This window comes from Salvelinus fontinalis, chromosome 1 (assembly GCF_029448725.1).
Source record: "Salvelinus fontinalis isolate EN_2023a chromosome 1, ASM2944872v1, whole genome shotgun sequence".
Classification (NCBI taxonomy): Eukaryota; Metazoa; Chordata; class Actinopteri; order Salmoniformes; family Salmonidae; genus Salvelinus; species Salvelinus fontinalis.
The window spans coordinates 44,167,187-44,181,780 of record NC_074665.1 but is presented as its reverse complement, the minus strand read 5'-3'; the positions used below and the strand labels follow the sequence as shown (position 1 = coordinate 44,181,780).

General features: G+C 41.8%; 2 protein-coding genes across 2 annotated transcripts; both read left to right on the top strand.

Moving 5' to 3' along the window:
- The first annotated feature begins 65 nt into the window (after positions 1-65).
- On the top strand, positions 66-2,775 carry LOC129857632 (tetraspanin-21-like). Its single transcript, XM_055926118.1, has 6 exons — positions 66-86; positions 386-633; positions 1,175-1,376; positions 1,602-1,682; positions 1,864-1,995; positions 2,537-2,775. Exons 1-6 carry the CDS (start codon positions 66-68, stop codon positions 2,624-2,626), a joined length of 774 nt encoding a protein of 257 aa, XP_055782093.1. The 3' UTR covers positions 2,627-2,775.
- A 134-nt stretch (positions 2,776-2,909) lies between these two features.
- On the top strand, positions 2,910-14,123 carry pus3 (pseudouridylate synthase 3). The gene is made up of 7 exons (XM_055922456.1): positions 2,910-3,043; positions 5,434-5,876; positions 6,151-6,428; positions 6,762-6,954; positions 7,133-7,242; positions 7,532-7,704; positions 9,521-14,123. The coding sequence occupies exons 1-7, from the start codon at positions 3,004-3,006 to the stop codon at positions 9,763-9,765; spliced, it is 1,482 nt and encodes a 493-aa protein (XP_055778431.1). The 5' UTR covers positions 2,910-3,003; the 3' UTR covers positions 9,766-14,123.
- Positions 14,124-14,594: the final 471 nt, after the last annotated feature.

The window sequence follows — 14,594 nt, the reverse complement described above, 5'->3', positions numbered from 1 at the left end:
TATGTAAGCCTATGTGTTATGGCATGAAGGATATATCATTTTACAGAGCACATTGCAAGGGCTAAATGGCAGATTATTATGCCAAGGTAATTGCTCATTCATTGTAACAAAATGTCGCCTATACGTTTTATGATCCACTCTATTTAAAATAAAAAATAGGATATAATAGGATAGGATAGGATATTTTGATATGATGATATGTCTTCAATATTGTCTTGCCAGAACTGAACGAAATGTATTGACTTTCATCACATCTTTCTTTTTTTGAGGGTCAAAATATTAATATAGGCCTACACTCAACTATACTTAGACTTGTGTCTCAAATCACTTTTAAATGTTTTAATACAACATCTATTTGCAATAATACTCACAGCTTTATTTCTAGGTGTCTGGCATTGCCTTTATTGCCATTGGGTCAATGTCGCTCACGACATACACAGAGATAGCGACTTTCACGGGTAGTGCCCTGTCCCGCACCTCCATGTTTCTTATTGCAGAGGGCATCGTTGTAGTGGGCATCACCGTCTCGGTCATCTCCTTCCTTGGGTGCTTCGGGGCGCGGACCGACAGTCGCTCCCTTCGGGCCTCAGTGAGTAACATCCAATTCATTAGACCTACTGCATTTTTTGCCCTGTAACCCATGTTAGCATTATAGCCCCTTAAAGGTCCAGTGCAGTCAAACTTGATTTTCCTGTGTTGTATATTGTATATTCCAGTGTATATTTCCACGCAATGAGGTTGGATTAATACTTTGGAATTGTGAAAATTATGATAATGCCGTTTTAGTGTAAGAGCTGTTAGAAAATACCTCGTAAAATTTCAGCCTGTTTTGGTGGGAGGGACTTTTGGCCTTTCACGATGACATCACCATGTGGTAAATTAGTTAATTGACCAATAAGAAAAAAAGTTCCAAACCTCTCTACCCATAACAGCAAATGTTCAGTTTCCCCTCCACAGTCAAACCCATCCCAGACAGCAAAATTCTTGATTGGGAAATAGCTTTTGCTAAGAAGCTATTTATTTTTTTTTTTTTTTTTACTACTTTAATTGAAAGCAATCACAGTATGGTACTTAATTGTTACCCAGAAATAAATTGAGATATAGATTTAAAAAAAGGCTGCATTGGACCGTTAAAGCTTATTCTTTTGAATGCCATGAGTGCAGGCTGAATCAGGTTGGAATTAACGCCTTCACACCTTGTGGTCACCAGGACCAGAATTAAAGAAAGCCCCATGAGCTTGCAATACTTAGAAATACTTTGCAATAACACATTTTCTTTGCTCTGCCATTTAATAATGCATTTCACTGAGATCCTTGTCATGATCCTGACCATAGAGATTGTAGCAGGGATTTCCCTGTATGTCCTTCGAAGTAAGGTGAGACATGTCAATTGTGTGTTGTATTTTGCAAATGCTTTTCAGTATTGAAGATAAATATTTCACAATAAACAGCAGTGCTTCTCGAGTTCCCATGCATTTTGTTGGGCAGAAAGCTACGCCCCTCTGCCTATAGTGGGGAAACGATGAGCTCTTTTGGTGAATGTGCTGTATAATTGCAAATGTAATTAATTATGTCCTATACTGCCCTCTGCAGGTGGATGAGATAATCAAAAGAAAGCACGCTCCGTGATCTCAGAGTACAGCGTGAAGAACAGACCTGTCATAGATGATGTTCAGGATGAGGTGACCCAGTTACCCCAGCTTTATTCAACTATTGACATTGGCTTGACCTGTGTGTGTGTGTGTGTGTGTGTGTGTGTGTGTGTGTGTGTGTGTGTGTGTGTGTGTGTGTGTGTCTCTGTGTCTGTTTGCACGTGTGTGTGTGTGTACTTCATATGTTGCCCTGTATGTTACTCTGTTGCAGTTCCACTGCTGTGGTGCAGAGAACTACATAAACTGGTTCCGCAGTAAGGGCTGGGGCAACAGAAGCTCAGTACCAGACTCATGCTGCCTGGTGGAGTATGATTTCTGTGGCCACGTCATCAGTAAAACCACTGTATAACTGAAGGTCAGCAAACACATACACATACACAAACACACACACACACACACACACACACACACACACACACAGACACAGACACAGACACAGACACACACACACACACACAAATACACACAAATGCATGTCCCTTTACAAATAGACAGACTACACACATGTGCAGAACACACACACACACACACACACACACACACACACACACACACACACACACACACACACACACACACACACACACACACACACACACACACAGAGAGAGAACGAGAGAGCCATCATTGTGTCATCATATTGATTGATGATAGTGACTGTATGATCCGTAGGGTTGTGTCCAAACCATCAGACAATACCCGGGGTGCTGCCTGTATTGGTCTGGGGGTTGTGGAGGTAAACAAATGGCAATCTGTCCATCATGTTCTATTTTGACAGGATAAGACATGCATTATTGTGTCACATTCACACAAACATGAGGCATATGTAGAACGTGTGTGTCAATACATTCACAGCTAACTGACTCATTTGTTGTGTCCTTTAGGTCTTTGGAGCCTTGCTTGGGATGTGTCTATTTCAAGACTTGAGACGAAGAAGCTACGAAAAAATGTACTTAAAAATTATACTATCATGACAAATTCCACACACCTGCTACTGTTAGTAAGATGTTGATACTGTGTTTGCTTGGTGTGCTTTCTGGCCACATGTATTTTACCCTGTCATTGGAAATTTTAACCTGTCTTGAAATGTATTATTTGTTTAGGAATAAAGTTTATTTGATGATGTCATGCTTTATTTTTGTTTATTTACAGCCAACAACATAAACATAAGATGCCTAAAATACTGACCTATGAGTGTCAAAAATGAACTGCAACTCCCAGAAACCCTTACAGGAAATAAGTCCGTCTAGAATTTGCGTCTGATTCAGAACGAACTGAAGCGTTAATTCCGAGGTTGAGGCACGAGTGGAAGCATGCATTGTAACGTTTTACGAAAGTGTCTTGATAGGGAATGATAACCTTACTCATCAAAGCTACACGTCAAAGTAAAGGTAAAATATGTTGATATTATTGTGTCGTTTGTGCTGATGCAAGCTGAAACTATTTTCACTGTTGCCTCGTTCTTAGAATAAAGCTAGTTAACTAGCTAGCTAGCACTCGAAACCCTTTTTCTTATGCAGAAGGTTGGTGGCACCTTAATTGGGGAGGACGGGCTCGAGGTAATGGCTGGCGCGAAATAGGTGGAATGGTATCAAATACATCAAATACATTGGTTTCCATGTTTGATTCCATTCCAGCCATTATTATGGGCCGTCCTCCCCTCAGCAGCCTCCACTGGGAAGCTAGGGTTTTCAGCCGTTACATTCGCCTGCATTTGGCTCCACATAAACTACAATTCCGACGCTGTGTTTTTACGTTTAGAAAAGTAAATCTTCGCTTTCATATGCTGATATGCCTCATATCAGCGAGAAAATATTTCTAATAAAAATAGTTACTGTAGCAGTTTTGAACAGATACTCATGCCTTGTGTTCTTCCAGTTGACGAACTACATTAGCTCTCCAGTTATGCTTACACACAGGTGTTCAGAGCAGTTAGATAACTAATTAGCACATGTGGCTACCTATGTCTTCCATCTGTCTAAAGTAAACAAGCAATGTAACATGGAGATATGGCAGTGTGGGAACAGTAAAACTAACCTTACAAAGGTGTGTAGTAATTTAACCTTTTTTAATTTAATTTAATAATTTCTTGCTGATATGAAAGATGTTCCTTATGTTTCCAAAAATGTATGTATTGGAAATTCTAATCCAATAATGAGAGACAAGGTCAATCACCAATCGGGATATGACTTTATTCAAAACGTATTAATAAGGAAAGCATAGAGTAAGGAATTGCTTCTATAATAATGAGGCTGGTTGTCTCAACACTCCCAAGTGTTGTGGCGAGCAACTCTGACGTACAAAGAATACAAATATATTTTATAGTAAAGATAAGATCTTTTTTATTTATTTATTTTTATAAATTTTTATAAATGTTTATCCCCTTTTCACCCCAATTTGTGGTATCCAATCGCTAGTAATTACTATCTTGTCTCATCGCTACAACTCCCGTACGGGCTCGGGAGAGACGAAGGTCGAGGAGCGCGATGAGACAAGGATATCCCTACCGGCCAAAACCCTCCCTAACCCGGACGACGCTAGGCCAATTGTGCGTCGCCCCACGGACCTCCCGGTCGCAGTCGGCTGCGACAGAGCCAGGGCGTGAACCCAGAGACTCTGGTGGCGCAGCTAGCACTGCGATGCAGTGCCCTAGACCACTGCGCCACCCGGGAGGCCAAGATAAGCTCTTTTAGTCTACATGAAAAACAGATGTATGGAATGTGTCACAAGGTGAAACTTGATATATAAGAAAGGAGTATCCCGGAGCCAGATAGCATTTGCTATGAAGACTGTTGTTATTGTTCAGAGTTTGACCCCTAAGACGAGGCTCTGATTACCCTATTACTTCATAACACAAACACCAACTCATTCTATGGCATAAATCCAATTGTCAACTCCAGATACTCCTATCTCAAGTAAAACCCCTTCTTGACCACACGCCTGGACAAGCTCACTGAGGGGAGTGAGCCTCTAGGTCATACACTATCCCAGGATAGGTGCAACATCCGAGATGACATACAATGGTTCGAGACACTACCCCACACATCTTGTCTCAAACCTTATCTCCCCCAAGGCCGAAGGAGGGAGTGACTGGTGCACAGACATTGTGGAGACAAGTAATTGGTTCCCTATTAATTACACCATCCCTTTACATGGTTTGAAATAGTTAGGCACATTCACATATGAAGACAATGTTCCCTCTCCATCTCTGTATGATATTCTGCATAGCACCAGGGACATGTGATAGACAAGCCTGACTTCTCCCCTCTGGGCCCCAGGTGACTGAGTGCAACTGCTAACACCAGAGTCCGAAGGGATACATTCTAATAACCAGTTCAACCGTTTAATTATATGAGCATATGTAGTTAAGACATCTTAATTATCTATGTTACTTAACTAATTCTGATTCTTCCTCCACATGTACTGCCAGTAATCCGTGTTAATGTTTAGAGCAAGCTCCAAGGCTCTTAACAAAACTCCTCCGGTCAGAAGATACTATTGTCAATAGGCGCTTAAGCAGTTAGCATCTATGAATGGGGTAGCTAGCTAGCTAACATGCTAACTACATCTGAATCTAGGCTAGACTAATCAAATGTATCTATCTTTATACAGCTAGCAAGCTGACCTTCTGCAGCAGACACTTGTGTAGGTTAAGTTTGTATGTTAGATTTCTCACTCTCTGGTGACTAACTAAATCAGAAATACTCTAAAAAGGAATGTCTTAGTTACTAGCTACATTCAAACACAGTCCAACTCTTTGTCATTCTAACTTACTTTCCAGATAAGTTATTTTGCCGTTTGCAAAGCAACATGTCTGAGGAATTACTACAGAGAGTGAGAGACCTGGAAGGAGAGGTGGGGAGACTGAAAGCACAGCTGAGAGAGAAGGTCAAGGAAGGAACTGGGGATGAGATGGCGGTGTCAACTAACTCTGATGGAAAGAAGGATACCAGCAAGCCTGATGCTGGTGGCAGGAAAAAGGGCAAAAGAGGGAGTCGGGACCGACCGTTTGATTTCTCTGCCCATCCTCGGCGCCATGTTGCGCTACGCTTAGCCTACCTGGGCTGGGCCTATCAGGGCTTTGCTGTCCAGGAGAACACAGACAACACTGTGGAAGCCCGGCTCTTCGAGGCTCTTCTGAAGACTCGACTGATCCAGGATCGCCAGAGTTCTAACTATCACCGTTGTGGCCGCACTGACAAAGGAGTCAGTGCCTTTTCCCAGGTCAGATAACTTGGCCTACTACACCTCCAACAATAACATGCTAATAGTTCTTGAAAACATTGGAGCAATAGCGGGCAACCTCTCCCAACCCAACTATGTTACTTCAAATAATATGGACAAGTTTGTTATGCCTTAGATTAAGCTAGGAAGGCTATATGGTTGCTAGCTGTCCATGCATGGACATAAACATCTATATTGTAACAAATTCCCAACTCCCATTTGTTTTTTGCCCTCATGTAGCCTTAACAGTATATATATATATTTTTCTTGACAGGTCATGTCCATAGACTTGCGCTCCACTCAGTTTTGTGAAGGCCTAGGAGTGACTCTCCCGTCCAATATTGACGCTGGTGTCAAGAACAAAGTGGACGTGGCGGAGCTACCTTATGTGAAGATGCTGAACAGAGTACTGCCCCAGGACATCAGGATTCTCGACTGGTCACCTGCTCCGCAGGGCTTCAGTGCGCGCTTCGACTGTCAGTCTAGAACCTACCGGTACTACTTCCCACGCGGGGCTCTGGATGTAACGTTGATGGCAGAGGCTGCCAGACGGTGAGTGGTGCCAAATTATCCGGCATGTAATTTGAAGACGGGTCAAATAAACAATAAGCCATATTGTCTTGTTTACCCTAGATTCCTAGGGCAGATTGCAAAGCTTAGACCTTCTAAACAATATTGGCTATTGAATCTAAAAATGTCAAATGATGCTGACAACCTAAATTATTTAGTCAGGTTGGCAGGGGTAGGCTGGGACAACCCACCCTGCTAGATTAAAAAGCAGGGGAAACGCTTCCTGTATGTTCTCACCACCACAGTTTGAAACAATAGTCATTTTAGAAGCTGAACTGAAAGCCCCACATCTTCTCCTTACTCATTGGTCTACAGCTACGAGGGCACTCACGACTTCCGCAACCTCTGCAAGATGGACGTGGGCAACGGTGTGCTGCAGTTCCAGAGGACCATCCTGTCTGCCACGGTCCAGCCTGTCCATCAAACTCCCCCTACTGCGCCCACTACCACAGACCCATACGACCTCTTCGTATTTGAGATCAAAGGACTGGCCTTCCTCTATCACCAGGTCAGAGAATGCTCCCTGACTCATTGGACATGCATGTTTTCATCTGTGGCTTATTGCATATGGATGTTTTGTCACTTGTTTTAGCACTTTGGGTTTTTGAACAGCGCGTTACAAATAAAATGTATTATTATATCACCCAGTACTACCTCCATGCTATGTTGTCTGTTCTTCCCACCAGGTGCGGTGCATAATGGCAGTGCTGCTGCTGATTGGCCAGAAGCTGGAGCCCCCAGAGATAGTGGATCAACTCTTGGATGTGAAGAAGAATCCCAGGAAACCCCAATACAGGTGAGTTGGTCTAGGCATGGCTATCCAGAGACTCTTCCAAACACTCATTAGAAAAGCAAATAACATCTATTTTGGACAACAAGACAAGTCATTAGAAAACATGTCCACCATAGTGCTTTGTCGTGTTCATTAGGCACCAAACGGAAGAAAACACTCAAAACAGGGAGGTAATATCTGAACATGTCCAAAACTTGTCATTTATCCATTGTAAAAAAAAAAAAATGCCTTTGTGTGCCCTAATGAACACAACCCAGTACAAAAGCGAGTGGTCTTTCTATTTTTCATTCAGCATGGCGGTGGACTTTCCCCTGGTGCTGTTCGACTGCCATTTTGAGGGGTTGAGCTGGCGCAGGGAGGCTGAGGAGTTGGAACACGGCCTTGCCACGCTGCAGCAACACTGGACCCAGACAGCAGTCAAGACCCAGGTCATCCACGGCATGATCCAAGGCCTAGACAGCACAGGTCTGTCAATCCTTTATCGAAATCAAATCCAACTTTATTTATCCCTATCCTATTGTCTACCACTGCATAGAGGGAGACTGTGTGGTCAAGAAGGAAACGCCAATATAGTGTCTTTTAATAGGGCGTTGGGCCACCACGAGCCAGAATGGCTTCAATGCATCTTGTCATAGATTCTACAAGTGTCTGGAATTCTATTGGAGGGATGCTTAACCATTCTTCTTTGGGAAATTCCAGTGGTGGAGAACGCTGTCTCGCTTCTAAATCCTCGTTAAGTCTTCAATTGGATTGAGATCTGGTGAATGAGACTCCCATGGCATATTTTATTTATTTATTTCACCTTTATTTAACCAGGTAGGCAAATTGAGAACACGTTCTCATTTACAATTGCGACCTGGCCAAGATAAAGCAAAGCAGTTCGCAAATTGAGAGCACGTTCTCATTTACAATTGCGACCTGGCCAAGATAAAGCAAAGCAGTTCGACACATACAACAACACATAGTTACACATGGAGTAAAACAAACATACAGTGAAAAATAAGTCTATATACAATATGAGCAAGTGAGGTGAGATAAGGGAGGTGAAGGCAAACAAAATATATATATAAATAAATAAAAATATAAAAAGGCCATGGTGGCGAAGTAAATACAATATAGCAAGTAAAAAAAAACACTGTAATTGTTGGTTTGCAGTGGAAGAAGGTGCAAAGTAGAGATAGAAATAATGGGGTGGAAAGGAGCAAAAGGTAGTTGTTTGGGCTAAATTATAGATGGGCTATGTACAGGTGCAGTAATCTATGAGCTGCTCTGACAGCTGGTGCTTAAAGCTAGTGAGGGAGATAAGTGTTTCCAGTTTCAGAGATTTTTGTAGTTCGTTCCAGTCATTGGCAGCAGAGAACTGGAAGGAGAGGCGGCCAAAGGAAGAATTGGTTTTGGGGGTGACCGGAGAGATATACCTGCTGGAGCGCGTGCTACGGGTGGGCGTTGCTATGGTGACCAGCGAGCTGAGATAAGGGGGGACTTTACCTAGCAGGGTCTTGTAGATGACCTGGAGCCAGTGGGTTTGGCGACGAGTGTAAGGCAAGGGCCAGCCAACGAGAGCGTACAGGTCGCAGTGGTGGGTAGTATATGGGGCTTTGGTGACAAAACGGATGGCACTGTGATAGACTGCATCCAATTTATTGAGTAGGGTTTTGGAGGCTATTTTGTAAATGACATCACCGAAGTCGAGGATTGGTAGGATGGTCAGTTTTACAAGGGTATGTTTGGCAGCATGAGTGAAGGATGCTTTGTTGCGGAATAGGAAGCCGATTCTAGATTTAACTTTGGTTGGTTTGCATCGTTTTCATGCTCATCAAACCATTCCGGGACCATTCATGCCCTGTGGATGGGGGCATAGCCATGGTATCCAAAATAATGGCCTGCCCAGCACTTTTTATCAGTGGAGGCTCATAATAATGGCCGGAGCAAATGGAATGGCATCAAACACCTGGAACACGTGTGTTCTGATGTATTTGATACCATTCCACTGATTCCGCTCCAGTCAATACCACGAACCTATATTCCCCAATTAAGGTGCCACCAACCTCCTGTGATTTTTATACATGACCCTAATCATGATGGAATGTTAATTAACTCAGGAACCATACCTGTGTGGAAGCACCCGCTTTCAATATGCTTTGTATCTCTCATTTCCTCAAGACTTACCATTATTTTGGCAGTTGCCTGTATGATCCAGTGCTAGTTGTATTATACTCGGGTTACATTGGGATTTTGTATGGGGATGTGTAATGGAACAACCCATTTTCTCCATCAACAGGAGGGACCTCCTCTCCCCATTGCTGGCTGATGGAAGGTACCAAACAGCGGACCTATCGGCCCTTGCTTGAGCGTCCACGCTGCGAGAGCCTGGAGTCCAGGATAGAACACTTTGTTAAAAGAGGCAGGCTTGAACGAGAAGAAGGGGAAAATGGTGGCGAAACGGTACACAAGGGCAAAAGGTCAAAGCACTTGCACAATACCTCCATTTCGTCTGTCCTCCCCGATGTGTCGCCATCCTTCTGACCCCAGGGCCAATCAGAAACCACAAGATTGACACCTGCTCGAGAAATTGGACTAATATAATATTGACTGAATTCTTAATGCTGTTATTTTACTTTTAGATTTGTTTTTATGGAATGGAGAAACAATTGTAGGTTTTTGTTATTCTCTGGAATAAATCTATTTGAGATTCATCCGAAAGGGTTTAAAGTCTAATGGAGAACTTGGATAGGGGATTAAAATAACTTTTCATCATTGAAGATTTGTCAAGTTACGTGGCCCACCCATATAATTAGAATTAATTATAGTCATTTAATAGGATCTTTATGTTCCCACCAAGGAAGCTGAAGTTGAAACATTTGTCACAATCAGGCGGAACCTTTCGTATAAGTTTTGAGTGAATACCGGGAGCTTATTATCGATGCACTGAGCAAAACTAGCTAGTAAGCTAAAGAAAGTTGACTAGCTAACTTAGATGTTTCTTACCTAACCACAGATGGAACAATGAACCAGGTGTTTCACCGGATGTATAAATCTGAAGCATCCGGTTGGCATTTCCAATCACTACCAAATATGTTGATGAGAGGAAGCCCAGTGGCCGGCATTGGGAGAAGATGGCACAAGATGGATTTTGGCCAACATTCTGCAAGTTTTCTCATCTATTAAACACTTGATTGCAATAGCTCTGCCTCCTTTCAACGCAGATGCGGAAGTGTGACATCGGCGGATGCAGTGGATTGAGACGCATCCAATGCAAAACCCAGATATCTCTAGCTTAAACTGACAGATTCTGATGGATTTTTTTCAAAATTATGTTATATAGATTGACACACCGGTAACATTCTCAGAACACCACCAATTGTGCGCTATTCTAGGTACCCACGGCAGAACATCTATCCTCTCAGAACAAAGATTATGTAATTGTTGGCTTACAAAAGAAGCAGGGCACATCAACACAGTGATCCTCGAAATTAGATTTTACAAGTTCAAGGTACACATCAATTATGTTGTCACTAAACCAATTTCCATTGCTTATTTTATCAATATTCTCAGCTGTGAATGAAGACCGTTTCCTCTGAGTTGACTTAGTCGACTAACCTGTACCCCTGCACATTGACTCTGTATTTATTTTTATTTAACCAGGTAAGCTAGTTGAGAAGAAGTTCTCATTTACAACTGCGACCTGACCAAGATAAAGCAAAGCAGTGCGACACAAACAACAGAGTTAAACATGGACTAAACAAGCGTACAGTCAATAACACGATAGAAAAAAAGAAAGTCTATATACAGTGTGCAAATGGCGTGAGGAGGTAAGGCAATAAATAGGCCGTAGTAGCGAAGTAATTACAATTTAGCAAATTTACACTGGAGTAGTAGATGAGCAGATGATGATGTGCAAGTAGAAATACTGGTGTGCAGAAGAGTAAATAAACAATATGGGGATGAGGTAGGTAGATTGGATTGTCTATTTACAGATGGGCTATGTACAGCTTCAGCGATCAGTTAGCTGCTCTGATAGCTGATGTTTAAAGTTAGTGAGGGAATATAAGTTTCAGCGATATTTTTTAAATGTTATTTGTTTTTTGGGGGGGCTATTCATTCCAGTCATTGGCAGCAGAAAACTGGAAGGAAAGGTGGCCAAAGGAGGTGTTGGCTATGGGGATGACCAGTGAGATATACCTTCTGGAGCGCGTGCTACGGGTGGTTGTTGTTATCGTGACCAGTGAGCTGAGATAAGGCAGAGCTTTACCTAGCATAGACTTATAGATGACCTGGAGCCATTGGGTCTGGCGACATATGTAGCGAGGGCCAGCCAACTAGAGCATACAGGTCGCAGTGGCGGGTGTTATATGGGTACCGGTTCCCCCTGTATATAGCCTCGTTAATGTTATTTTATTGTTATATTTTCTTAACTCTATTTCTTGAACTGCATTGTTGGTTAAGGGCTTGCAAGTAAGCATTTCACAGTAAGGTGTACACCTGTTGTATTCGGCGCATGTGACTTGAATGCCTTTTATGTTAAAGAATCACATTCCTTGCAGTTGAGTGCATAAGGAAATGACTTCTTTCAGACCAAAGTGGAGAACCTCCACTACTTATGTGGTCCCTTGTGGCTCAGTTTGTAGAGCATGGCGTTTGCAATGCCAGTGTTGTGGGTTTGAATCCCACGGGGGACCAGTACGATGGAAAATGTATGCACTCACTACTCTAATTCGCTCTGGTTAAGAGCGTCTGTGATACATTATTAAAATGTCAATTGCAACGAGACAATGTGTCTTTGTGGAGCTATTTGTTGAGTGATTCAAATCTATAGCTCACTGATGACTTATGTCTCAGTGCAGTTTACTTGCCAAAGATGGTCGTGACATGTATACAATTTCACAAATGGGTATTCGTCTGAAAATGTGACTACTGGAAAAATTCTATGTATGTTTGCTAAATATGCAAGGTAGAGGAAAGCTACTAGGTAATTTGATCCTAGCCATGTCTGTTTTTACAAGCAAAGTCTGTGGGGCATGGGTTTCATAAAAGCTTGATTGTTGAGAGCCTTTTGAATTCTTAGATATATCACATGCTCTTCTCTGTTGATTCGAACCAACAAGGTACTTCTTGCTGGATAAATGTCCCTGGGTTCTATCAGTTTTGTAGTCTGGCCATACACTGCCTGGGTATCAAACTTACTGGAAGTGTTTAGACTGTGAATTTAGAACAGATCATTTGCGGGTGGAATTTCCTGAACACTAATGTTCAACTATGTCCTTTACACCACTGTAATGCAGTTGTTCTTGAACTGTGGGTTGTGAAAGTGTTGCTGAATTCAATGCTTCAAACTGGGAAATTAGACTTTTTGAAGTGAGGGGACGGTTTCCCTTGGTTAGCTCTAAGTAATCTATTATGGCATCCAGAGAATTCTGATGGCGTATTGAGAAAGATGTAAATGGGTAACATTTTATCTACTGTGTGACTGGAAAGTATTCATACTGTGGAATTACAGAAATATCATTCTGAATCAATTTTTGTTTGTGTCTGAGGCTCATTTAAGTACTTCATAGAAATATATATATATAACCCTTCTGTACTCATGCCAACCCCTTCCCTAGTCGTGCCAACAGAAATGTGTAAGTCATTTGCCCGTATCTTAAGTGTCCAAATCTAGCTCTGACCAGAAATGCCCCCTTGTTGATTTTGTGCCTGTGTGAAATATTACAGAACTCAATCTGTACATCTGTTTTCTTGTTGCCAACAACTGGGATTTCAATTGTACTGGATGGAAACTGTAACATTTTTTGCTACACGGGTACAACAAGAACAATAGTATCTGGTGTGGTGATCCACTACACTGTAAATTCTGATCATTGTTCTTCCCGGTCTTTTTATTAAGACTGAATGATTTAGAATGTATAGCTGGAGGAATTTGAAAATACCTTTTGGAGATGCTTTATTTTCCTTTTCTCACAGCTTTCCTCAGGTTGGCAGCTTTGCGTTTTTTGGGGATTGCGAAGTTTGATTTTCCTCACGTCTCTCTGGCCAGCATTTTGCAGAGTATACCATTTGACATTACAATAGTCAATTCTATGTTTTTCATCAAGAAATAACACTGCATTTTATTTGATTTTTTTTTTTACATTCCCTCACTAATTGCTGTACTTATTCTGTCTTGGATTTGACTTGTATAAGGCTGAAAATATCTGTAAATCTTCTGCCAAAAGGACAGATCAAATTGGTATTACAAGGAGAACGTTTTTGAAAAGTATGTCCAACAGCCCTTACTTACTTAACTTACTTGATCTGTGCATTGGACACTACTAATATTGTCTTTGATGCTCAATGAAAGGTGATTTTTGTTTCTTTCAGAACTTTGCCCAGTTGCTCAGATAATCTGCACCGCAGTTCATCCTTTGCATTGCATGGTTCACTTTTAGAATGGCTGTTCGACTGTCCTGCTTGGCTATTCACATTGACAAGGCTCTGCTCTACCAATGTAGAATTAGTTCTGCTCCCCAGGACAATGCAAATGTCATAGACTAAAGCGCAAATTTCCTGGCGATTTTTGTAATTCAACAACAACTGAACATGTACATGCCAACTACATCATCTTTACCACAAAATAGTTTTTTTTATGGAGTTCACTAGCCTGTCACATTAAGTAACTTTTACATGCTCGTATGATACAGAAGTCCAGATCTTTGCCGTGGCTTGTCTTGTGACTTTTTTCCAGCAGCGCCGCAAATACGTCAACATACTGTCGCTATTGAACATTTTCATAGCTGTATTCAACAACACTATGGACCTACCACTATTCATTTGTACAGGTACCATTTTACTGTCATGCACCAGCCTTTCTTTGTCGTTAATTGCATTAAAAAACTGCTCTATTACAATCTGTGTATGATCCTCGCTTACCATAACTACTACTGGGGCATAGTTGTTTGGTGCAGAAAGGCAAGCTACAACTATCATAGAGCAAAATCCTAATTTTATTGACTCTAGACTTGATCCCTCCACCAGTGGCGTCCCAGAAGGCTGCACTGTGCTTGGTCATATCATGCCAGAGTCTGATTCCCCCCCCCCCACCCCCAGTAAAACAAAACCTTTTAATAGGATATACTTGTAAAACAAATAAACCCCTTGACAACTGTATTTTGGTCATCTTCATCATCTTTCAGGAATTGCAGTGATTTGATTCCATCAGAATCCCAAAAGTTTTTTTGTGTGCGTTCAGATATGTTTGTCAACACTGATGTATCTAGTCCAATGCCACTTCTGTTCTCAACGGCAAACATCTGAAGTCGGCATTGGCTATTAAATTCCTGTGCGCCTTATATCTGGCAGTATTATGTAATGACAATGCA